The following is a 25,696-nucleotide window of genomic DNA, read 5'->3' on the forward strand; positions in this document are numbered from 1 at the left end:
GCTTTGTGGGCCTCGCCGGCCTCAGCATTCGGCCTCTGACACTGTGAAGAGGCCAGCATCTGGCTGGCCAAGTCCAGCCACTGCTGCAGCCAGCTGGCTGAGGTTGCCGTTGGGGAAGTGCCGCGCCTCCCACAGGTTGAGGATCATGGCTGTGGGGCTGGGCTTGGAGGCAAAGAAGCTGAGATGGCTGCAGAAGGGAGGGGAGCCCGTCAGTGGCCTGGCTTCCCTCAGGCTGCAGCCTCTACCCTCCTAGACCACCCAAGGACAGGGCCTCCCCTCACTCAGCCAAGGGGATGCCCCAGCTGTTGGTGGCTGGGGCACAGGCCCCAGAGTGTGTCTTGTCCACCGCCCCCCCACCATCCTCTCCACCCAGGCTGGACTGCAGGTGGCCTTCACAGCCCCTCCCTGCCCATCTCCCACCCACCTGTCCAGGTGGAGTTTCTGGGCCAGAGTCCGCCAGTCGGCACCCCGGCTACAGGGTGGATCCAGGCTGGTAATGATCTTCTGCCGAATGAGGAAGGGGATCTTGAAGGCACTGGGGCCCACTAGGGCTGGGAGCCCCCCTTCACTCTCCAGGGCCAGCAGCTCAGCGAATCTCGTGTCCTGGAAGTGGGGAGGGGTGGAGGTAACCGTTACAACTTGCCCAGCCCAGCCCACTGCTACCTCACGCTGGGGGAATGCCTGGACCACCTCAGGGCATGGGGACAGCGTGGGCACTGTTGCTTCCCGGTGGGCCAGGGCCCTGCTCACTGGGGCATTGAGGTGCAGTGACCTGCCCACAGTCACACAGCCAGTGAGCAGAGGAGCCTTCTGACCTCATTCTCCTTCCCACCCCATCACTCCTCCCTAGGTCACCTCTGCCACCCTCTGCTGACCAGCAGAACTCTGCTGATCACTCAGAACTCACTGCTGTCCTCTCACTGCCTCTGTCCTCCACACTCAGTTCCCTCATTGCTGCCTGTCTAACTCTTACTCATCCTTCCAGGCCCAGTAAAAGTCCCTCCTCAGGGAAGTCCTCCGAGGTCCCCAGGCCAGCTCCATCTCCCCCTCCTCTCCCTGCTGCTCCCATCTCCTCCTCCCCAAGTCCAACAGCATCTGTCTGCATCTGTCTACATGTGCATCTGCACCTCCCTCCCTGGGAGACTTGGAGGGAGCTACCAAGCGGTTTCTAGGAGGTGGGCTTGGTGGCAGGGTAGGCCCAGTGGGGGAGCACATTATGGCAGTGCTGCCCACCTTGGTGATGTTGAAGTTGATGTTGAAGCTCTGCCCATCGCCCTCCACCTGCCATACCCACACCTTGCAGGCCAGGTCGCTGGTGCTGGGGCTGACGCGCTCCAAGGTGAAGGTACAGTGCAGGTACTGCTGTGTACCATTCCAGATGTGATAAAAGGGGATCTCCTGGGGGTGGGGGGTGACAGAGAGGTGGCATCAGGTGTGCCCAGCTCAGGTGTGCCCAGCTCCAAGCACCTTGAGCGCCCGCACCTGGTAGCTGACGAGGAGCTTGCTCTTCCACAGGGAGCTGGGCACGTCATGGATGGACAGGCGCAGGTTGTGGTAACTGTCCTTGAAGTGCAGGATGCGAGGCTCCTGGATCAGCTGTCCTCCCAGCTGCTTCTCCAGCTGCACCACCTCCTGCAGTGCCCCAGGTGTCAGCCAGGCCTGGGGGCTGGGAGCGCCCCTCTCTACGGGCCCCTCCCTAGGGCCAGGGGTGGTCAGCCGTCAGAGCCGGCCTCCCTGTGGCAGGGTGGGGCTGGAAGGTACCTTGAGTGCATCGTGGGTGTCATGCAGGCAGTAGACTCGGATGTTGTACTCGAGGGAGGTGCAGGCCACGGGGGCAAACAGAAGCAGCTTGAGGCGCTTGGCCGCGGCCACGCTGAGAGCCTCTCCCACCAGTGCGAATCGGCCCAACTGCTCCGTGAAGACATAGCAGGCGCCGGCCTCCAGCTGGCAGTAGTAGAGGTGGGAGGGCGCCTCCTCGCCGAGGTGCAGCACATCCTGCAGGCAGGGCCTGGTGGGTCAGCTCGCAGCCAACCACAGCTCTGAGGAGTGGCCGGAGACTGGTTGTGGGGGGGGGGGGGGCGTGGCTCAAGGGCCAGGCAGGAAGCCAGACACCACCCTGAGCTTGGGGGGGGTGTGGGGGGGGGAGGAGGCTTGGGGCTCACCTCCCAGCTGCCTTCGCAGGATTGCTTTTTGAGGTGCAGGCTCCAGCTCTCGGGGCTGGGCTCCCCACAGTGGTCCATGGCGAGGATGACTGGCCGGGTGAGCAGGACTCCGGGGGGCCCACAGCTAACGATGGGACTCAGCAGGGTCTGACAGCCGGCTAGGGGCAACCTCAAGTGGGGAAATATGGGTGGGAAGGGAAAGGCATCAGTGGGCCACCCTGGGACCCTGGGGTTAGGGGCTGTGGAGCTGGGTGGAGCTTAGGAGCCCCTCTTCCCCTGCCCTCCCTCGGGCCAGGCCAGACCAGGCCCAATAGTGGGGTGGGCAGGGGCGTCACGGTGACAGCAGGAAAGGACAGGACCCACCCAGTCCCAGCAGCAGGGCCCATGCCCACACCTCACATCCTCCGGCTTGTGCAGTGTGAGGTAGATCTCGTAGATCTTTCCTCGGGGTATGGCGTCTGGGGGGATGAGGAGGCTGATGCCTGTGACAGAGCGGGGGGACAGCCGGGGCTTACCAGGGCTGCAAAGACACCAAACACCTTACTCCGCCAGTCCCTCCCTGAGCCTCCCTCTGAGGACTGACTGGCGCCAGCCTGGCCTGGGAACAGAAGTGCCACTGGGACTGCCAGGCTGGCCAACCACCCCCACAGGCATGAAGCTGAGTCAGGGAGACCCCGAGTGGCTGAGGGAACTCAGGTGGGAAATGCTTGCCTAGTTAGCTTGGGCACAGAAAACTCTGGAACCCCCAGGTACACTGTACCTACCTGCCCCATCATCCACTTAAAAGCTTCCCTGCCTCCAGGGTCGAGTCCAGCTCCTTGGCTGGATATTTAAGGCCCTTGGCCTGTGGGCCTAGCCTGTGCTGCGTACTTGGCTGTTCTGGCGCCACCACCCTAAGTGTGCCTCTGAGTACTCCCCCCTCCTGGCCTGCTCACGTTCCTCCTCTCTCCCTCGGCTTGGCCACCTCTGGGTGGGCACCCCACCTCTGGTGACTTTGCTCCCTGTTGGGCAGTGGCCCCCTGCAGGTGGGGCTGGGGCCTTTAACAATCTTGCCTACTTTGGTAACCTTCCCTAGTCTGGGTGCCATTGCACACACGTCCTGTCTGGCTGATTCGCCTTTGTCTCAGCGTCTTGCAGGGGCAGCATCAGAAAGCATCTGCTGGGGAGAGGTGGTTCCAGAGGAGAGGCAGGGGGCAGGCCACGGTGAGGCCAGGGGCTGGGGAGTCACTCTGGGGATGGCAAGGAGTGGTCCTGCCCCACCTTCCTGCCCTTTTAGGACAGAGAGCCCCTATATCAGGAGGGGCCTCAGAGGCTCATGACAGGGAGAGGGGAAGAAATTCTATGGCTATCCCACCAAGTCCAAAAGCATATGCGTGCTCTCCAGAGTGGGCAGCTCTGAGGTGGGGTGGCTGGAATATCACAACTTCCCAGCAACTGAAGCCCAGGAGAGAGAGGGAAGCCAGTGGTGGTGTATTTGCAGCTACTGCTCCTTTCTCTATCCTGTGCTGCCTCCTGGTACCGGCTGCCAGGGTTGGTGATAGTCTCGGTGATCCACGTGTGAATGCTCTCTGTGGCGGGGGTACCCTCACTCAAATACTCATTCAGTGAATGCTAATGCTGAGTACTCAGGAAGGTGGGAAAAACCATGAGCCCTGCTCTCATGAAGCATTCAGTCCGCGGGGAGACAGATAAGTGGACGGCAGCAAAGGATGCTGGGTGTTGGGGGAGAGCAGGGTGGAGCACAGCCCACCTGGCCACTCGCCCCACCAGGGGAGTGAAGGGTGCATGGTCACTGAGCGCCCACTGTGCGCCTGCCTTTTTCTAAGAGCTTGACATGGACCATCTCACCTCATCATCTTAGCAGCCATGTGAGGGGGACATGAGGCATAAAGGGACAGCTACCAGACCAGAAGGAGAAGTAGCAGTTAAGCTAGTGGATGGGGGCAGAGAGACGGCATGTACAAAGGGCAGCCCAGTGTATTTGGGTTCATGAGAGCCCACCGTGGCTGCCAAGTGCAGGAGCAATGTGCATGGGAGGAGAGGCCACTGCAGCTGGCCACAGGGGATGAGTCCTTGTGGTTTTGTCATGTGGGCTTTGAAGGGAAAAGTGGAAGCCCCAGAAAGGGACATGATCAACTGTGGCTCTAGTGAGTAAATGCTTGGAGCTGTGACTCAGACGAGAGGTAGGTGTGGTGGCCTAGCCCAGGAGAGGCAGCAGGAAAGACAAGCAGGAGGATGCAGGAGCATTTGAGGAGAAAGAATGATGGGATCAGTGTGTGAATGAAGCTGGTGTGAAGGTGAAGGGGGAAAGTGAAGAAGGGCAGGAGGCCAAGGTGACCCCTAGTTTCTGTCTTGAGCAACTCGGCTGTGCCATGCCTGAGGAAGAGAAAACTGGGAAGGAGGAGGTTCTGGGGGAGGGTGGGAGACGGTGCTGTTTTAGGCATGAGGAATCTGAGGTGCTGTGAGACATCCAGATGGAGCTGTCCAGGAGGCAGCTGGGTGTACGATTCTGTCACCCAGGAGAACTGTGGCTGGGGATGGAGGAATGGGAGTGATCTGCACAGACATGGCGATTAAAGCCATGGAGTGGGTGAGATCACTTGGGAAGAGGGCGCCAGGGTTGGGGGTGGGGGGCGTGCTCTGAGGAACACCTACATTTAGGGAGCAGGCACCAGGAGCAGCTGCAGAGGAACAAGGAAGTCAGGGCCATGTGGGGTCACCTAAACCGAGGAAATAGAGAATTTCAGGGTGGGAGAGGGGAGACACACCAGAGGCTGTGGCGCTTTCCCGAAAGATGACCATCAAAAGGGTCTGTGGATTCTCTATGAAGGCGTCTTTGAGACCCTGTCCCAGGGGTTTCAGTGAGGTGGTAGGTGGAGGAGCCCCTGTCCAGGCATTTTTCCTCTGCTGTCTCTCCACTAGTTCCCCAGATCCCTGGGGCCTAGGGCCCGGCACACACAGGCTGGTTGGCTGTGTAAATGAATGGACAGTAGTCCTGTGTCCTTGGGCAACAGAGGGAGATAGCTCTGGCCTCAGCCTCAGTGCCAGCCCCACTGCCAGCCAAGACTGGATCCTCTCCAAAACTCTATCCTTTTTCCTTGCTGGGCTGGCTCAGCCCTCAGGGTGAGGCTGAGAGGCATAGGAGGAACATCAAGGCCGTCCCGGTCCCGTCCTCCTCCAGGAGGGACACATGCTAGTCTTGTCTCTTAGAGCTCCCTGGGGCACTCTAGGGTCCTTCCCACCTGTATTAGGGATCATCAGCCGGCCCCCAAGGAAGTTGAAGGTCCCATAGGCCATGTTGCTGGAGCCGCGGGGCAGGGAGCGGAAGTAATTCTGGGTGGAGAGGCGGGAGACGAAGTCCTCAGCCTCAGAAGTGGGTGAGCTGTGGTGCAGCGTGTGGCGGCCGCCACCCAGCGGGCTGAGCAGGTGCCCGTTGGTGAGCTGGAACTTGGGGCTGGGCCCATCTTGCCGGGGACACAGACTGCCCTGGTAGGTGGTCGTAGTGGTGCTGAGGTCTGGCTGGATGGTGAGCAGATGGGGATTGTCTGCAAGGATCAGACAGACTTAGAGAGTGGCACAGGGGGCAGCCCTGTCTGGGCGGCCCTTGGCATGGGGGTCTGGCACGAGTGCTGGGGACAGGGGCACCCCACCTGCTTTGCTGGGCTTGATGCTGACGGGCTGGAAGCCTGAGGTGAGAATGGATGAGTCGGCCACATCCGAGTCCAGTCCCTCCTTCTTGCGGCAGTACACAAGAATAAGGACGAGCAGCAGCAGGAGGAGGCACACGGCCACGGCTACGAGGCCCACGTAGAGCGCCACGTCCTCTGGGCCGGAAGCAGCTGTGGGAGAGAGTGCAGGCTTGGGAGGGGTAGGGTGCAGGAGGCCGGGAAGGAGAGGTCAGCGGTCTACACCCCAGGAGGATGAGGCCTCCACTTCTTGGGCATCAGCACCAGTGGAGCAGCAGACGCTGGCAGCAGGGAGCATGGAATCGGCACACATGCATTCCAGTCCTGCATCTGCCACCACCTTGCTGTGTCTCTGAGCAAATTGCAACCCTCATGAGCTCAATTCATGTTGAAGTTGCTGCTGATGGAGAATGGAGGAGGGGAAGAGCCACTTTCCTGGGTGGCCTGGAAGCAGGCTGCTAGGCTGAACCTGCTCTTCTGGGGCCCAGGGCAGCTGAGACTGAGGGTGAGCTCCTAGGATCCCCAAAGCAGGGGATCTGCTTTCTGGGGAGGTGGGGGGGGGTGTCTGCCATTCTGGTTCCTGGCCAGTCCCTGGGCCAGGAGCAGGGGTGCTAGGGCTCTTCTCCTTGTCTGCCTCCCACAGGCCTGGGGCAGGGCTGAGGAGAGAGTGATTGACTGTCTGGAGGAAACTATACTGATTTTAGAAGGGCTTTGCATAATGGAAGAAATGTCCATCAGAAAGGAATTGACACAGATAATCAGGTTTTTAATTGAAAGAATGGGGGAGGGTGTGTTCTAGAGACAAAATCCAACAGAGATCTTTAATTGTTAGTTATGGCCTTGTAATTAACAGGCCTCACAAGTCTGGTGTCCCCACAGGACTTGTGTGTGCACTTGGGGGAGGGGCGGAGGTAAAACTGCAGGAGAAGACAAGAAGGGGGTTGGGAGATGATCCCAGAGGCCAGGTGTGCACAGTAAAATCTCCAAATGTATGCATGTCTCAGGGCAGGTATGGGAGGTATTGGGGTATATGTGGGCACATGTTGGGTGTGTTAGGGATGGGGTTCCCCAAGGTCCTGAGCTTTGAATAGGGGGTGCAGCCTGTGGCAGGGGACTGATCCCTTAGCCACCACCTCCCGGGGGCAGGGCCGGGCCAATCCTGGCAAACTCAAGAGGACTCCCGGGTGGAGAGGACTCACTGTGCACGCAGAGGTCACTGGTACAATTGCGGGTGTCCAGGTCAGTGCCTCGGCACTCCTCACCTCCGTTGCGGGGTGCTGGGTCAGAGCACTCACGGCTCCGCCAGTGGGTGCAGTCGAGCCCACAGGCCGACCACTTGCTCCACGGGCTCCAGCTGCCATCCACTAGATGCGAGACAGACATGGACAGAGAAGAGATGGCGTGGTCAGCCCAGGGAGCCAGTCTAGGCCATCTGCCAGTGTGGCCCCGCTGGGAGTCCGGACCTGGTGCAATGTCAGGGCTAGGGCCAAGCCTGCCAGGCTGCAAGCCCTCTGGTGTCCAGCGGGCCTGGATGATGCATGCTAATGACAAAAGGCACGATGACGCTGGGCCTGCTTGGTTCTACCCACACCGGGGGCCATCCTGGCCCTGGGGCAGTGAGGGCACTTGGTCACACAATGACCCTCTGATCCCAGGCACAGGTGGTTCTGCAGCACCAGGCTGGGGCCTGCCCCACACTGACTGTACCTGTCCTGACTGCACCTTAGATCCTGTGACTCAGCCCCTCTGCTGAGGCTGGGCCTGGACACAGACTGAGCCCTGCCTCCGATCACACTGAAACCCATCCTGGCCTCAGACTGTGAGCCTGGCCCTGCGTGCGGGCGGGTGGGATGGAGCCATGGGGAGCAGGCTGGTGGGCACGATGGAGCCAGGGCACGGAGATGGCGTGGTGAAGAGCGATGCGGGAGGCGGCAGCCGCTGGTACCTGGGCACAGGGTGGCGCAGGCTGTTTTCTGGACATTCTGCCCCTCACAGAAGGCACCCCCGTTGAGAGGCGCCGGGTTGGTGCAGCTCCGGCTCCTTTTCTGCCAGCCGCGCCCACAGCTGGCGCTGCAGACGGACCACTCGGTCCACGTCGACCACCCACCGTTCACTGGCCGGACAGAGAAGGACTGGGGTCAGGGAGCGGGGGCTTCCTCAGACACACTGGCCCAGGGGCCAGGGCAGGAGGACAGAGGGGCTGTGAGCTGGAAACGGGCAGGCTACAGCTGTGTTGAGAGAGAGGCCCTGGAGGGGAGACCATGCTTCTGCCCATTGCCCCCAGGGCCTGGCAGCACCCACTCCACAGCCCCTTCTCCCCGTGGGCACCAGCCCTAGCTACAACTCCCACGTTCCTCCAACCCAAACCCCAGCCTTTCACGGGGGTTACTCCCACACCCCTCCCTCTTTCTGCTCCTGGGGGTGCCCAGGTCGCTCTACTTCCTACCCTGGGGACACAGGAGTACAGGCTGTGGTCTGTCACTTTCCTAGACTCCCATCCTGTCCGCTCATCTCCTTCTGCACAATGACCTCCTGCCCACAAGTAAGCCAAGAGATGGTCCAGCTACAGATGACCATCAACCTGCCCCCCATCTCCACCCAGATAGGCCCTTGGCTCCCTGACAGCCACAGTAAGCCCTCTCCCTGTCCTTCCCAGTCAGGCCACGGTTTGGCTTGCCTGGTCCTGGCTCTGCAGGGAGCCAGCCACATGTGGTTGCCCTGAAGGCAGCCCCAGTGCCTCTCCTATGCCCGGAGCCCTTCTGCCCCACCAGCACCCGGGCCCACCGTAGACGATGACAGCAGCGGAGGCGCTGCGGCGACGAGCTACGATGTTCTTGGCCACGCAGGTGTAGTTGGCCGTGTCGGCCAGGCGGGCCTGTCGCACCACCAGGCTATGCTCCCGCGTGATGTACACATTGGGGTCCAGGGATGGGTCCACCAGGTCCTCGTTCCGGAGCCACTCCACCTGGGGGAGGGAGCCATGCCACTGTACTACCTGACTATGCTGGCCCTGCCCGGAGCAAGAGTGGCCCCTGGGGTGGGGGATCAGCCTGGAGGGGTGGGCAGGCGGGACTCGAGACCTGGGAGCACTGCCCACCTGTGGAGTGGCACTGGAGCCCTGCTCACCTCAGCTGGAGGGATGCCCTCTGGCGGGCGGCAGGGCAGCACGATGCCCTGCTCCAGGGACACCTCCTTGGCCAGCGGCTCCTGCTCAAAGTTCTTGCGCAAATCTGGGGGAAGAACAAGAGTGTTCTCCAGGCTGAGTGCCTCACGACAGGTCAGCCTGGCTGACCCTGTCCCCTGGTCCTGCAGGGGCCACGGCACATGCCAGAAGGAAGTGTCAAGTGCCCAGGGGGACATGGGGGTGGCTGGGCAGCGTCCATAGGCACTCCCTCCACCCATCAAGGCAGGATCTGAGGATTTCTGATGAGACCTCCTCCCCCAGTGACACCCTAGGGCCACCTCCGCCCTGGACTCACAGGCAATGCGGATGTAGGCCTTCTGACTCTTGGTGGTGCCCGAGGAGCTCCATGCCACGCACTGGCACCAGTACTCCTCCAGCCCAAACACCTTCTCCACCTGCTGCCTCGAGACATTGATGCGGACCTCCATGGCAGGCAGTCCTGAGGGTGGAGCGGTGGGTAGCAAGGGCCGGGGCCATGCCTAGCCCCCAGGCCTCTCTGTCCAGTCCCTTGCCGGGCCCCTGCACCACCATAGTCCTCCCTCTGCTCAGCGGGAGAGCGGACGGACTGTGGGGGGGGCAATGCTCTGCCTGGAGGGAACACTGCGGGGGCTCAGTGGGAGTCCCTTTATATCACCTGAAGGTCAAGAGTGGGTGCTTAGCACTTCCATTCATTATACTTTGTTACCCAAGGCCTGTCTCCCTGGAGTCACTTACAAAAATATCACTACAGGAGCTTCCTGTTGTTTCAGAGACAAGGGCACAGAGGAGCCTTGGGCAACAGGGGCTGGCAGAGGAGGTGGGGCAGATAGGCTAGCCCTGGGACCTTTGTGGGTTAAAAAAAAGGGTAAGGAGCGATCTGGCTCACCTCCTGGGGTTAGTAGGTACATCCTGATGAGTGATAATATAATAACAGCTATTAACAAGATAATTACAGTGATTATGCTGTATGATAATAGACCCCTGGGGCTTAGCAAGGGTTTCCCATGTGCTGGCTTATCTTTTTCAATCTGCTCTCTTGGAGGTATTGCTCCCACTCCATGGATGAGGAAACAGAGGCTCAGAGAGGCAGTGACTTGCCATAGGCATCCAGGGCGGTCTGCTGTCTGAATCCAGAGTATGTTCAGAGTGCTCAGAATCCAAGGCGTGCGAGGGGTTCACCGGAGGAGGGTGCTGGGGTTCCCATCCCACAGGGAGAAATGCTGGCGAGGGGGAGGGGGCAGCTCACAGAGGGGAAGCTGGCCTGTGATGGGTGGCTGGGACCCTCTCTACCCTGAATGGACTGGGCTGGAGGAAACACCTCTCAAGGATGGACACAGTCCCCCCATGTCTGCCACACCCGGAACCAGGTGTGGGGCATCTGGGGAGGGTCCAGATTTCTGAGGACCCAGGAGGGGGAATACCAGTCCTCCTCCAGGCCCCTGGCCCTCAGACAAAACAGTGTCCCCAGGAGTAAGAAAAGACTGTTTCCAATTTTTCCTCCTCCTGACCCCAATTTCCCTTGGGTCATTGGCTTATCAGAAAGAGGGAGAGAGGCTGGTGTTTCCACTGTTAACAGAGAAATTCAATTAGGGCTGCATTGCAGGAGGAGCCGCGGCCAGGCTGAGCAGGCAAGCCAGGAGGCTGTTTTCTGTCTTAATTTCTCTAACGTGTCTTTCCCTGACCCCTGCCCAGACCCCTCCTCATGAGTCTCTCCGGCTCCCACACTGGGCTCCCAGATTTTCCTATCCCTCACCCCTGCCCTCCCCGTGAGTTCTCGCAGGATTTGGGGTGTGTGTATCACCTCTGGCTGAGGTCACAATCACTGGGCTAGATCCCTCCATTCTGGGCACTGCCTACCCCATCCTCTAAGGCACTGGATGTGTGCATTCTAGTGGTGTGGGATGAGGGCTGAGAAGCGAGAAAGGGTCCCTTACAGGGTCTGTGCATAGGAGAGGGGCCCTGGGCACCAGCCAGCTGTCAAGCACACAGATCCTTGGAGCATCTGAGAAGGAGCTGTGCACATACTTGGGGGTAGAGACAGGGTCCTCCCTCTCAGCCTTTGGGGTTAGTGGTGGGAGACCTCCAGAACATTCTGAACTGGATACTTTTCCTCTCTTGGGTGGACAGGTCTATGGATGGACTGCTCCATCCCCCATGGTGGTGGGGGGAGCTCGTGCACCACCCAGGCAGCTCAGCTCAGGGAGAACAGCACTAAATTTAAGTGCTCCTGGGACCTCCTTGGTGGTCTAGTGGTTAAGAATCTGCCTTCCAATGCAGGGGATGCGGGTTCCATCCCTGGTTGGGGAACTAAGATCCCACATGTCTCAGGGCAACTAAGCCTGTGCGCCGCAACTACTGAGCCTGTGCGCTGCAACGAAAGATCCCGAGAGCCTCTACGAAGATCCTGCGTGCTGCAACTATTTGGCTGCAACAGCCAAGTAAATAAATAAATATTAGAAAAAAATCTTAAAAAAAAAATTTAAGTGCTCCTATTTCTTTTTCCCTGTCTCCTCCACACTTCTGTCCTGCCATCTCATCTCCTTCTTGCTGCCACGAATAAGGGCCAGGTTTGTCCATGAGGTCTAGATCCAGGCAGTGCCCTTGAGCCCCACAGGCTCTGGGAGGTGGGGAGACCCAGAGCCTGCCCTCTGGTCCTTGAAATGAGGGGCTGTGCCCTCCCTGCTGCAGGTCAATGAGCAGCCTGGCTCCTGGGAGCAGTTTCTGGGCACGGCTGTGTCCGCACCTGCCTGGTAAATGTGAGCAGATGCTAGCCTTGGGGAGGGATGGGAGGATGTAGGGGTCCCTGCTGGCCCAGGCCTAGGAGCGTGTCGGGTGTGTGCTGGCGTGTGAGTGCCGTGGGCGTGTGGGGAGGCCCTGGTGTGGGCATGCTGAGGGTTTCTGGGAGGTGGAGGGGTGGGGGTAGGGGGCTCTGAGGGCAAGTGAGGGCTTAGGGTACCTTCTTACCAAACTGCTTCTAATAACCAGTCAGTTTGTTTAATACATGATAAATTACACTCCCAGACCAGACTCCAATGCTTGGTTTTGCAAATTTCCAGCTTTTACACTATCAGTGGGTTTGGGTTCAAGAGATTTCAGGCTTTGGTCCCCTCCCCCTGGCCTTCTGGATGGGGAATGGGGGCGAGCAAGGGGGAGATCAGGTGCTCTCTCCTGGGGTGTCCACCCTGCCATTCCCACCCCCATGCAGAAATAGGTGGGGCTTCAGATTTGGGCTGACCTCTGACCCCATCATACCTGCCTGACCACAGAGCATTCCTGGCTCAGGGTCTTGGGTCTGTGTGTAGCATGGTGGTGCCGCCCATGGCCTGGGCATCTGTTTGTGGGTAAGTGAGAAGCCTATCTCTTTGCCTCAAAGCGCTCAATGGCTTTGGGTTGAGAAGTCAATAAGATCAATGAAAATTCAGATTTGCAGGCCATGGGAGGCCTGAGGTTGGATGCTCAGAGCAGGAGGGGGCCCTGGTGGCTATGGGGACGTGTCCCTGTGAGCTCTGCTCTCTGCCTGGCTTTGAAGGGAGCAAGGCCAGGAGAGCCTGTTGGGGAATGTGGGCTGAGGGCTGGCCTGGCCTGTGACTGCTATGTAGGCAAGAGCCTGGGTCTCAGCCAAGCCATGGATTCCAGACCTCGTGATGGCAGGAGACAAGGAGGGGTATATGTGGGAAGCCAGGAAGGGGAGGTGTGAGCAGTTTGGGGCTGGCCTGGCACCTTCCAAGAGGTTCCAGGACAGGCTCTCAAGGCTGTGGGGAGACAGGTCTCTGGCTGTGGCTTGCTCTTCCTCACCTGTCCTTTCCTGGGGGGACCTACCTCAGCAGCAGGAGGACTCATAATGCTGCAAAGTGGTCCTGGGCCCTAGGCATGGGGTAGGGAGAGAGGAAAGACCTGGGGCTGGGCTCCACCTGGGTGTGAGAGATCTCACAGCTTCCCCCACCAAGGGGGGCCATCCTCATCCCCATTTTACAGAGGAGGAAACTGAGGCCCAGGGAGGGAAGGGGGGCTTGCCGCAGAGGGCACCAACCCCATGCATTCCCCTCCTGAGAATAGGAGGCAGAGCTGGATCACCTGCACCAAGAGCCTTGTGGGCTAAATTCTTAGCACCTCACCGAGGCCTGGCACAGGGCAGGTGCTCAGTTAAGACCTGAGGACTGCAAGGAGGACGCTGCCAACAGCAGGTGTGTGTAAGGCCAGGACAATGCAGGGCTCAAGGACCTGGGCAAGAATCACTCACTAGGGGGCTGACACTTGGGGGGAAGAAGACCAGCACCTGGTGACCCTGGCAGGGGAGGATGGGGCGTGACTTCTGTGGACCAGAATGCCTGGTTGGAGCCCTGGATGAGTCAGAGCCATCTGTAATAGGACAGGTTGGCTCTGAGGACTAAATCACATGCTGATGAAACTCAGGGCTCGTCTGCTCACATCTCAGTTCTTGTTAGAGCTTCCGAGTTCACCAGGGCAGGGCCCCCTCCTCCAGTCTCCCTCTGCCTGGCACCAGCTTCCCACAGTGCAAGTGTGGCTGCAGCTTCCTCGTCTTGCCGACCACCCCCTCGACCCCCACTTCTGCCACTCCAAACCTGGGCCTCTGGCCAGCCTCCCATTCCCTGCATTTGTCCTTTGGCCTGATAAACAGTCATTCCAGCTGGTTTTAAGACCGAGGTTGGATGTTATCACCCCACCCCACCCCCACTCCGGGAATCCTTCCTGAGCTGCCCAGTCCCTCCCACCAGGAGCATGGGCCACCCCTCTGGGCCTGTGGTCCCCTGCCTGCCCTTGGCATCAGTGTGAGCTGTTCTGGGTGCCACCTGCTTGCCCCTGTGACTCAGGCCTCACTCAAGTGGCCATACTGGGCACAGGGTCTGTGGGCTGTATGTCTCAGGCTGGCTGAGCCTCAGTGGCAAGGGGCTCAGGACTTAACCTGAGGGCTCATCATGTGTGTGGGCTCCACAAAGCATCAAGGTAAAGGGGTAAGAAATGAGCTTAACTGGGGTCCAGTTAGCGAGGAGGAGAGGCTGTTAGCTCTGCCAGGCCTGCTCTCGGGGAGCATGGGAACCCAAACAATGGCTCTCTGCCCCCATCCCCATTGCCTACTGCCTAAGGCCAGGGCTGGAGGTGGGGAATGAGGTGTCCCACAGAAGGGGCACTTCTTGGGTCTGCCTCTCCTGTCAGCCCCCCACACTGGCTCCGAGTGTCACCCATAGCTCTGGTCATGTCACTCAGTAGCTTGAAATCCCATAGGACTGTGACCTCACTCCAGAGCCGGACGGGTGAGGCTCCTGGATGGCACCACTGCCCGCTGCACACACTCCACACCCTCCCTGCTAAGCCTCGACCCGCACGCCGGCCCATCTGCCTCCAGGGTTTTGCTTGTGCTGTGTCCCTTTCTGGGGGTGCCTGGGACGCCCTTCTCCTCTTCTCGCCCTGACCAGGTTTACATATCACCTTCCCCGAGGAGCCTCCCTGGGCAGCCACAGATCCCAGAACTCAATGAGAGGTCACTGTGCTGCCCCCATCTCCGTGGGGCTGTGTCTCCGGCTCAAGGGTGGGTGCTCAGGGAACGTGCCAACGAACAGACCAACGAATGAACCAACAGATGCACAAAGAAAACAATCATGGAATGTGAGGTCCGTGATCTCTTCCATCATCTGGGATCCACTCTTTTCAAACCTTTCTCTGCTGGCACCACTTGCCAGGCTGCCTCTGGGTCTGCCTGGGCTCAGATGCAGTGGCAGGGTCCCGCCCCCCCCAACCCACAGAGCTCCCTGGGGCATTTTGGGGGGCTTCCCTTTTACTCACTCCCCCACCAAGTGATGAAGTCTTGTGAGGGTGGGCCTCCCAGGGAAGGCCTTGGTGTGTACACAGTGGGTCCCAGGTGTGGGAGTCCTGCCTCTCCTGGGGACCTGGGGTGGTGCACACAGAGTGGTTAGTTTCACCCTGGCCTCGGCTCACAGGCATGCAGCAGGGGCAATGGCAGGCCCCTCTCTGGGCCTCCATTGCCTCTGAGTCTGAGACTCGCTCCCCCTTCGAGTGACCCCGCCTGGCACCCCAGCCTGGTCTCACCGCTGCTCCCATCCATGCTGTGCTCGATCACGTGGTCCACCTGGCGCACCCACTCCCCGTTGCACTTGAAGAAGATTTGCGTGGCGGGCATGGCCTTGCACACCAGCAGTACCGGCTTGTTCTTGACGATGTACACATCCTCAGGCTCCACCAGGAAGTGGGGAAGCAGGTCTGGGTTAGAGACGGGCACCGGGTTGGCCACTGTGGCACTCTGCTGGGCCCCTGCAGCAGAAGCAAAGGGGGCAGGTGAGCTGGGGCCTCTGCTGGACTTGCGGGGCCCTCCCGGGGCTACCTGCCTGTTCAGGGGCTGGGACCGAGCCAAGAGGAGGCAGCAAGTGGGGCCAGGCTCTGCCACTTCCAGCCCAGCAGGCTGGGCTGCTGAATGCCTCCCTTAAACTTCAGTGTCCCCTTCCATAAAATAGGGGAAGAAGCAGCCCCCTGTGGAGACAAATACGGAAGTGCCAGCACACAGCAGTGGTCAGGGCTCATTAGCACGCTAGTAGAAGTTTAGGGATCTGGTGAGGCAGCCCACTGCCCTGGGCGGGGGGTGGTGGAGCAGAGGGGTGGGGAGTGGGGGGGGGGTTGGGGGGAGAGAGGGAGGGAGGGAGAGGGCCCTGGACAGCCTGGGGCTAGGGAGGGCAGGAGTCCCTTCCTCTGGTGCCCTGGCTGCCTCGGGGGCTGCTTCCGGGTTGCTCCCCATTCCTGGCCCCTGCATGTAGTAGGTGCTGAGAAAATACCAAGTGAATGAAGGAGGGGAGGAGGCTGTGACGAGTGCAGATGTGAGGGGTGTTGGTGGCAGTGCTACAGGAGAGGCCCCCAGGAGGGGCGACTTGGGGTGAGCCTGGGCTGCTGGGTGGGTCCCGGGGAGGGTGGGAGCCAGGAGGGTGTGTCTGGGAGCTTCAGGGGCCCGGCCCATGTCCCACCCTTCAAGGAGACCAGAATATGGGTTTCCTCCTAATTTTAACTGCAAACCACAGCCATCCCACAAGTCATTTGTTGCTAATTACACAGGTAATTGGCTCTGAGGCTTTGGTGGAGGTAACCCCCCAGAGCAGTCTGACCGTCTGCTCCACCGGCAGGATCCTTGAGAGGGTGGGGAGGGGCAGGGTGGGGGGGGGGTGGGAGGATGGAGAGTCGGGGCACCCTCAGCCTCCACACCCACCAAACAGGCCCCTGACAGCCTGGCCTCTCTCAGGGCTGCAGTGATTTCCCCCAACACACACTCACAGCCAACAGGGGGCTCTGGACATAAAGAGGGAAAAGCTTGGGCTTCAGAGACCCATCTGCTCCCTGCTAGTGGTGACCTTAGGCAGGTTACCCATTTTGTTGTCTATGACATCTATGGAGGTCCTGTCTGCCCCGTGGGGGAGTCTGGAGGTGCCTCACGCAGTCGGCCTCCTGGCTCCACTACCTCCTTACGGGCAGCCCAAAACCCATGGAGGGCTTCTAACAGGGAGGCCTGGCTCCTCGGGCCCAGGGGGCACCCACGCTGCCCCTTCTCTCTTGCTTGCACAGGGACCCTCTCCTTCCAATGTGGGAGTCTGCCCTCTCCACCCCAAGACTGTGATTTGGGGGAGGGGATCTGTGCCTGGTCCTGTAGGCACCGGGTGGGTGAGTTGGGAATGTCTGCAGAGGCTGAGAAACCTGGTGTGACTTCAGTTAACCCCTGCTTGTTTCCTTGCCTGCAAAATGGGGGATGGTACCCAATTCTTAGGGCTCTCATGAGGATGAAGTGAAAAAAGGCACAGTGCTCGGAAACTGTTGGCTGCTATCCGTACCCAGTGCTTTTGCACTGACAATGCTCCTTCAGTAACTCTCCTAGCAATCTCTTCAGGGGTGGGGACTGATGAGGAAACTGAGGCACAGAGCCAGCAGGTGTCTTGCCCTCAGTGTCTGCAGCAGTGGGCTCATCCACCCCTCCTCCTCCCGCCCTGGCCTCTCCCCAGCCTCTCTCCCCCCTACCCCCTGTACTTTCTGCTGCTCCGTAATGAAGGCTAAGCTGCCAGGGAACCACACTTGCAGTTGGGAAGACAAGCTCCCCTTTTCCCGCCCTGCCCCATCCTGAACCACTTCCATGGGGCTCTGCCAGTCCTTGGGTCTCTGTTTTAGGCTGAGGAAGGTGGGGATGCAGGCAGAGGGGAGGAGCCATCTAGTCATCTTACAGATGTGGAATCTGAGGCCTGAGGGAGAAGTCACTTACCCAGCCCCGCAGCTCCAGCCCTGGACTCTGGGGGGCCCACATCCTGACCCTTTTTTATGACATTCACTTGTCACTCAGCCGCCCTGACCCAGGCAGCGGGCTCAGCCGGGGCAAGGCTGAGCTGGGCTCAGACCTCCCAAGGTCTGGAGAAGGGTGGGCTCCCAAGTGTGGGCCTGGTAGGTCCAGGAGCCTCTCTAGACACTTCCTGGGGAAGCCACGGCATCTTTGCAGACCCCAGGGCTGCACAGGGGAGGGCTAAGCTTGACCCCTGAGCAGGGCCCACAGGGGGCTGGGGGCAGGCATCACAGGCTCCAGAAGGGCATGCGAGACCTCAGTGTCAGCCTCCAGGCCTGCCCACGCCTCGCCTCACAGACGCTCAGGGTGATGGCCTGTGTCTGATTACTGGCTGGGAGCTGGGTAGGCAGGGGTCCCAGCTGGGGGTATGGGCAGGGAGAGGGCACATGGACCCCCCCGACTTCCCTATCGATCACCGCGCCAAGCACTGCTCGTGTCAGCCGCCCGCTGAACCCAGCACAATCCCTCATGTCTGCATTTAACTGCTAATGAAAAATAAATGTACTGTGACCAATAAGGGACATAGCTCACTTCTCCTGGGCCTCCGCCACGCCACGCTGGCATGGTCTCCCCTCTCCATCCCCCTGGGGGGGCATTTATTGGGTGGACCCAGGGGCCCCCTCCAGGCTGCAGTTATGACCGCTGGCAAGGACACTCTAAGGCCATGGGTGGGGGTAAATTCAGCCCCTCTTGGGGCTGCTGGAAGCTTCCTGGGTGGCCAGAGCTGGCTTCCCCTCCCTCTGGCCCCTTCTCCCACCACATGACCTCCACCCTTGTGGTCGGCACCTGCAATCTGCCCACCCCCCTCACCGTCCCAGTTAGGTCTCTCACTTGGACTAAAGCACAGTGAGAGCCTTGGGTCTCTCCCTCTCCACGTCGCAGGCCACTAGCATGAGCTATCTTTCCCTTTGACATGAAACCCTGTACTTGTCTATCAAAGATAACAGCAAGCAGTGCATGCTCAGTGTCAAATGATATATGATGTTTTCAAAAGGGCACGGACTCTAGTTCACTGCAGTCACCACCACTCCCTAATGCCCCCTTTCTCCCTGCCGGCACTTTCCTACCTTCTCCTCAGGACCCAGTTCTATCGTCACTTCTTCTGAAAGAGGACTCCCCCACCTCACTCTCTCAGGAAACCACACGTGCCATTTTGCCCCCTCTGCATCTAGGACCTGTCCTCTCTGGTTCTATAGCTCTTATCACAGGTGAAGCAAGCATGTGGCTGAGGCCTGCCCAGCTCGAGGCTGCCTAGAGCTGGTGTTGGCGAATGGGGACTTGGATTTGGGTGCCTACTTCTGCTCCCTTCTGGCTGTGAGGTGATGAGCATGGGAGGAAGGTTTTGCAAAGCAGATGCACTGGGGCTGTGGGGGAGCAAGCAGGGGCAGGGCCCGCTGGCCACACAGGCCCTGCTGTATCCCGAACTCCACCCTCCAGCTCGCCAGAAGCTCCGTCCGCCACAGCCTCGCCAAGTCTCTCTTACTTGCCCAGCTGCCCTCTTGGAATTCAGTTAGAAGACTTCTTTCATTTGCTAGCAGATCCCTGAGAACTTGGTCACTGAGAACTGCCAATGGGGCTGTATGGACGCTCAGGGCTTGAAGTGGGAACCCCATTCCCAGTGAGCCTTGGGGCTGGCCAGCTGGCCCCCGCCTGTCTCAGGAGGGCACTGGCTGCCCAATCAGCCCCAGCCGGCACCCCTGCTTTGGCTGCCCATGAAGGGTGGGAGCCCCAATCCTAGCAGTCCCCACCTACAGTGTCTTCTTAGGGATAGCAAGGAAGACCACGTCGTGTGTAAGAGTGTGTGTGTGTGTGTGTGAGAGAGAGAGAGAGAGAGAGAGGGTGTGTGTGTGTGTGTGTGTGTGTGTGTGTGTGTGTGTGTGTGTGTGTGTGTGTGTGTGTCTGTGTAGGGAGGCTGGGAGCTAGAGGGGGATAAGAGACCCCTGGGTAATGGGCCTTGGCCAGAGCTGAGCCTGGGACAAATGCTACCTTCTCCTTCCCCTCTCATGGTGCTCTTATGACCTGAAATGTATTCATTCACTCATTCTTGCATTCATTCAGTGAATACTTATTGAGTGCCAGGAACTGTTCTGGGATTTTGCAGTGAGCAAGACAGACACATCCTCTGCTCTCAAACACTTTCATTCAAAACGGAGAAGCAAAAGAAAATAGAGGATTCAGAAGTTGCCAAGTGTTCTGAAGCAGGTAAAAAGGGGTGCTATTTCGTAAAGGGTGTGGGTGCAAGGGCTCTAGAGGGGAAGAGGGCTTGGGGCAGGTTCCTCTGTTGAGGTGATGTCTAAGTAGACCCCTGAGGGCCAAGGCCAGGAGGAAAAGCATTTTAGGAGGAGGGAACAGCAGAGGCTGTCAGACAGGAAGCAGCCAGGTTTGTTGTGAGGACAGCGAGGAGGGTGGCCAGGGCAGAGGGAGTGCAGGGGAGACGAGCAGGAGGTGAGTCAGAGAGGGAGCAGTGGCCTGATTTTGGAGTTTTATTGGAAAGGGGTGAGGAGCATCTGGGGGGCTGTGTGCAGAGGAATGCTGAGATCTCCCTGCGTGAGGAATGGGTGGAGGGAGGGGCGGCAGTGGAGAATCGGATGGGGAGGCATTCTGTGGAGTGGACCATGGTAGGCCTGTCCCATGAGGTCTATCTGGGAACTCCCACCCAGACATCCAGTCTCAGCCAACAAGCCACCTCCTCCAGGAGGCCTTCTTGGATCCATACTCTTTGTCACTTTGCCCCTGTGCCCATGCTGTCCCCTAAGCCTTCCTCCAGGGTACATGCCATATTCAGGACTGGGCATGCTGCCTCCTCCACTAGACTGTGAACTCGCTCGGAGCAGAAGCCCAGGTCTGACCTGGATACTGATGGAGTGTTTGTTGAGTGACTGAATGACCACCCCCTTTTTTCCCTTGAACTTCAGAAGATTTGCCTAAGGGTTGCCCCCTTCACTCTTGTCCTGCAGGGAGACCCAGAGAGAGCTCAGAGAGGCCCACAGGCAGAGTTGTGGGCAGGGAGAGGCTCTGTGCTCCAGCCTGCCCTCCGCCATCCCCCAACATGCTGCTGCTCTGAGGTTGAGCCCCCCTTTTCTCACCTGCAGCCTGGGATGATAAGGCCTACTCGTGTAACTCTGAGGCCCAGGGTGGGTGTGAAAGTGCTTTCAAATGTTTTATTTTTCAAAGCACCATGAAAATATGAGGTGTGATTAATCAAGCTATTAATGAACTCGTGTTTTCTGAGTGAGGACTCAGTCTCACAGAGCAGGGTAGGAGCGCTGGGGGCAGGGTGTCATCTGGCCTCACTCAGCTGGGAGTAGTGAGCACTGCTTCTCAAGAACAGCTGTGCCAAGCCCCTGTCCATAGCTTGACAGGGGCTTGACAGGGGCTCCTTTTTATCCCTCCAACAGCCCCGGTCTGTGTCAATGGCAAAGGGGAGGGGCAGCAAGCCCCTGCTTTCGCTACTTCCCTGAGAAATGTTCTGGAGTTGAAGTGGGGTGGAGGAGAGAGAGGGGGCTGGGGGCCTGGCAGCCTCTGTCTTTCTCTTCCTGGCTGTCCACCCAGCATTGCACCCCCTCACCCCTGGGCACCTATGCTCCCAGTCTCCCTGGCTCCCTGGCCTGGAGATGTGCATTTGGTCGGTCCGCTTGGGGCCTGGGTGTCCTGCTCCACAGGCCCAGGCGGGGAGAGGAGAGTCCACAGGATGGCGCACCACGCCCTTCACCTGGCATTCGAGGCTCTACTGGCCCAGGGCCTGACCTGTTACCTGGCCTTGCCTCTAGAGCCTCCCTTCAAGTATGTAGGATGGCATCTAGACTACTTGCAATTCTGCAAAGGCTTGTGCATACTCTGGGACCCTGCCTCCCTCCCGCGTCTGGCTAACAGTACCCACTTTTCTGCAGGGAATGCCTGGCCCTCACACTACTCAGTCCATACAGTCATTCGGTCCTGGTGGGCTGACCCCATCTCTGGCTCCAGAGGTAGGTATACTACACTGACTAGTTCCCAGACAGGAAGGTCACCTCATCCCCATAGATGGGACTTCGGGATTTGGGTTGGGCTGCTGGGAAGACAGAACCTCTCTTTCTGCTGGGCCAGTCCTGAAGGCTTTGCAGGCCATAGGAGGCCAAGTGAAAGGGGAGGCCATCCACGGGTCTGAAGCAGGGGCTTGGAGAATGGAGACAACCAGGGAAGAAAGAGGTTGACTCCTTGCTGTGTTGAAAGCCTGGGATCCCAAGAAGCCGGAAGGCAGAGCTACCCCTGGATTCCTTTCTTTGCCTAAAGCTAGCTGGAATGAGGATCCTTTCATTGCGTTGATCTACGCCCCCCATCTGCTCTCTGCCTGGGTGACTTCTACTTGTCCTTCAAGGCCTGCTCAAACACCCCCTCCCCCAGGAAGCCTTCCCTGACCCCCAGACAGAGCTGGCTACACCTCCCCTGAGCTCCCACAGCCCCTGGCCGAACTCACCTCAGTACCTCCCACATCATATGGTCACCATTTATGAATCTGTCTCCCCATGCAAACTGTCAGTGCCTTGAGGGCAGGGACTGAATGGTGACGTCTCTCCCAACCCTTGAGCATCCCCAGAGCCTAGCCAGGGACTGATACATAGCGAGTGTCCAGCGAGTGTTTGTTGAATGAAGGTTGAATATCATTACCTTGACTGGGACCAGAGCCCAGAAAGGAGGGCTGAAACAGGGGGACACACACTCAAGCTTGGCTGGGAGCCAGCTCTGTTTACCTTCCAATCAAGCAATCAATCAATTCTAGAAACACCCGTGCTGGACCGTGGGGAGGTGGACCAAGGGGACTGTGGAGAGGCTCATGTGCAGGGTTGAGGGGAGACAGAGGGGGCTGGGAGCCATGGCCACAATGGTGGGGAACAGAGGGGGTGCAGACACACAGAGGAATGGGGATTTGTGCCTTCCTGCCCATCTACACCCCTGTGGCCTGAGACGGCTTCGTTATTATTTTTAAAATGTGGGCCTTCCCTGGTGGCGTAGTGGTTAAGAATCCGCCTGCCAATGCAGGGGACATGGGTTCGAGCCCTGGTCTGGGAATATCCCACATGCCACGTAGCAACTAAGCCCTTGCGGCACAACTACTGGGCCTGCGCTCTAGAGCCTGCGAGCCACAACTCCTGAAGCCTGTGCGCCTAGAGCCCGTGCTCTGCAACAAGAGAAGCCACTGCAATGAGAAGCCCGCGCACCACAACAAAGAGTAGCCCCCACTCACCGCAACTAGAGAAAGCCCGCCCGCCGCAACGAAGACCCAATGGAGCCAAAACTAACAAAAAAAATGATGAGGGAGCTTCACTAGGAGGTTCTGATAAGCAGGGTTGAAATCTGCATTTGCTGTTGGAGACACACAGACAGCGGCGGGGTGGAGGAATGGTGGGCAGGAGGCCCCAAGACGACAGATCTGGGGGCTACACGAAGAACCCTGAGGTTCCAGGTGGCAACTCAGAGGTGTGGACCTGCCTGGAGCCAGAGCAAGCTGGGGGGTGCGCCCCAGAATTCTTCCAAATCCATCATGTAAAAAACTCTGCTCTGCCCACCAGCTGCTTCCGAGGCTCACCGACTGCTGCAGACTCCTATGCTGTCCCTTGTTTCTTGAGCCTCAGTTTCCTCATTTGGGGCAAATAGCACTGACCCAGCCCCAGGATGAGGTGGGTCAGGAACGACATCCTGCCCAGGGCCTCCAGGCGTCCACCAGTGCTTCTCTTCTTTCGCTTCCCGGCCCCATGGTCCATCCCTCAGTCATTTGTCTCCCTGGCTGTTGCTCCAAACGTCTCAGGACTTCTGGGAGGGAAGGGACGGGTCTACTGCAGGCCCTCCTGTCGGGGAGCACGCAGGAGGTGGAGGTGGCAAGGTGGGGTGACAGCCCCTCACGGTGTCCCTTGGAAGGGAGGGCTGCTCCCCTGACCCGTGCTCACACACAGATGTGAGCGGCACTCCGGTTTCTATGGTAACATGTGCACGAAAATGTCACAGAAGCGGCAACCACCTCCCCAAGATCGGAGGAAAGTCACCCTCTTCCCCAGTGGGCTCCAGGGGCTTGGTCACAAGGACAGACACAGGCGTCACGAGGAGGACATGCAGACAGGCTGAACTGCAAAGAACAAGGCGGTTGGGGCTGGGCACGCTGCCACCTCACCCGTGTGGCTTGTCCTCTGGCATCTGCACTCAGGTGACTTCTACCCGTCCCTCATTTCACAGACAAGGAACATGAAGCTCACGACTTGCCTAAGGTCACACAGACACAGAGGGCAGGTATGCTCTCCACGCCTCCTGGCCCAGGCCAGCCTAGGGCAGGAGTTATGGGCCTTTCCTGGACCAAGGTCTGGCCCCACCCACCACACCACCCCTTGCTCACTTGGCTTACCTGCTGACCCTTCTCTGCTTCTAAAATCCTCCAAGCTCATCCCACCCCAGGGCTTTTGCACTTGCTCTGCCTACAATATGCTGTCCCCTGCTCTTCCACAGCTGGCCCCCTCTAAACCCTCAGGTCTCAGCTTCAACTTTCTTTCCTCCAACAGGCCCTCCTTGACTGCCGTGTCTGAAGTAGGCCCTTCTTTTGTGTGTTTTTTTTTTTTTTGACCGTGCCAAGCGGCTTGCGGGATCTTATTTCCCTGACCAGGGATCAAACCCATACCCCTACAGTGGAAGTGTGGAGTCTTAACCACTGGACCGCCAGGGAAGTCCCTGAAGTAGGCCCTTCTAACTCAGCAATGCCTCCCTTTCCCAGTCTATTTTCCTCATAGCACTCACCGCTATGTGAAGTTATCTTGTTTGTGTACTTGTTTGCTGGTTATTGTCTAGGTCCCCTTCCCCTGAAACGTGTCATGACAGCAGCTTGTCTTGTTCTCAGCTATAGTCCCAGGTCTGGCGCATAGTAGGTATTTGATAAACATGTGCTGAATTCATGAATGAACAAACTCGGTCTTCCAACTCTATGCCCAGAGCCCACACTGGGCGCCACACTCCTGCCACTGCTAAGAGCCCCTAAACCCACCAGTGAAGGGGACTTAGAAACTATCAGGATGCCCAGGGAGAGAGTGCTTGATGGGGGCGACAGGCCTCCAGGGAACCCCTCCCAGGTCCCCTTCTGGCCACAGGGCCTTGCTTTGGACCAGAGAAATAGTTAATAAAGCTGAGGCTTAAATAAGCATTTGATTAACAAACGATAAAATAGCTATTGTGTCCCTGAATTAAGCTGTAATTGTGGCTGATAATTGGCTGGTTAGAATTTAATAAGCTGCAATTAAATAGAATGGAATCCAGGGTAATTATGTGGTCGCACAGCCCAGAGAGAACCAGGGAAGGAAGACTTTTTCCTGCTTTGGAATCTTCTGCTGGTGCAGTGTGTGTGCTGTGGGTGTTTCTGGTGGTGGTGTGTGTGTGCACGGCAGGCTTCCTCCACTTTTCACCTGGAAGAGGCGGGCAGGTGGGTGCTGGCCCAGCCCCCTCATCACTGCTCGGCAGGAGATCATCACGCAAGCCCTGAGCCCTGCCAGGGCCTGTGGCAGCTCCAGCTGAAAGAGACATAAAAGGATCCCTGGCACAGTTCCCTGCAGGGTGGGAGGGCGTGGGAGGGTGGCCAGAAGGGCACTGGGAACACGGGGGAGGCAGGCAGGCAGGGAGAGGGTCTGCCTGCCTTCCTAATGAGAAAACTGGGGCTCAGAGAGGGAAAGAACTTGCTCAAGGTCACATAGTGATCAGCGGCCGGGCTGGGCAAGATTTTCAGGTTGCCTTGTATCGAGGGTAATTCTGAGTGGCCAGGAGGCTGGAGGACACTTCCCTCTCCCCACCACCCCTTGCCAGCTCCCAAGGCATCCCTCCCCATTTCCATCCTTCACCAGGTAAATACACAGGCTAAGTAAGGATGGTGCAACTGTTCCACACATGCACCCTTAAGACAAGCTGCCCCCCATGCTCCCATTTCCCTCTCCCGTGGCCGGCCTGCCCGCCGGAGGCCCTGGTGGCTGCAGAGCTCCCTGGTGTCTCAGCCTGGCACAGCTATCCCTGCTCCCAGCCCAGGTGTGGCCCCCACAAGTCCAAGGGGATGATGAACAACACTGCTCAGGCACCGTTTATGACCCCATCAGCACTTTTACAATGTTGCCAGCAATTAATTTAATTAAGGACCCTGTCCTGGATATGCTGGCATTTCATATTTCACTGGTTTAGTGTGAGCCCGGCCTGAGCAGGGGCCAGGGGTGGTCCAGGAGCGGCAGCTCTGCTCCCCGGCTGGGCTCAGCTCAGGGTGCACAGGGCAAGGCAGTCGCACCCCTCCTCCCGGGATGGAGCCCAGAGACAAAAGGGGGGCCACCCAGAGGGAGGCCACCCAGTGATC

General features: G+C 58.8%; 1 protein-coding gene across 2 annotated transcripts in view; it reads right to left on the minus strand.

The window, feature by feature from the left end:
• Window positions 1-21: 21 nt before the first annotated feature.
• The window catches only part of UNC5A (unc-5 netrin receptor A), a gene marked incomplete at both ends in the record, with an annotated part of 61,568 nt that continues 35,893 nt past the window's right edge, over window positions 22-25,696 (minus strand). The window contains 15 exons of one of the 2 annotated variants that reach the window (XM_082835798.1): window positions 22-187; window positions 425-603; window positions 1,234-1,398; window positions 1,483-1,632; window positions 1,762-1,995; window positions 2,163-2,331; window positions 2,557-2,644; window positions 5,405-5,707; window positions 5,813-6,001; window positions 7,048-7,212; window positions 7,794-7,961; window positions 8,633-8,813; window positions 8,975-9,078; window positions 9,328-9,471; window positions 15,078-15,299. In XM_082835798.1, the coding sequence (XP_082691924.1) occupies window positions 22-187; window positions 425-603; window positions 1,234-1,398; window positions 1,483-1,632; window positions 1,762-1,995; window positions 2,163-2,331; window positions 2,557-2,644; window positions 5,405-5,707; window positions 5,813-6,001; window positions 7,048-7,212; window positions 7,794-7,961; window positions 8,633-8,813; window positions 8,975-9,078; window positions 9,328-9,471; window positions 15,078-15,299 (2,627 nt within the window). The remainder of the gene's footprint in view (window positions 188-424; window positions 604-1,233; window positions 1,399-1,482; window positions 1,633-1,761; window positions 1,996-2,162; window positions 2,332-2,556; window positions 2,645-5,404; window positions 5,708-5,812; window positions 6,002-7,047; window positions 7,213-7,793; window positions 7,962-8,632; window positions 8,814-8,974; window positions 9,079-9,327; window positions 9,472-15,077; window positions 15,300-25,696) is intronic. The other variant, XM_082835799.1, reaches the window with a different exon arrangement.

Source organism: Leucopleurus acutus (assembly GCF_964270905.1).
Source record: "Leucopleurus acutus genome assembly, chromosome: 3".
In the NCBI taxonomy this organism is placed as follows: Eukaryota; Metazoa; Chordata; class Mammalia; order Artiodactyla; family Delphinidae; genus Leucopleurus; species Leucopleurus acutus.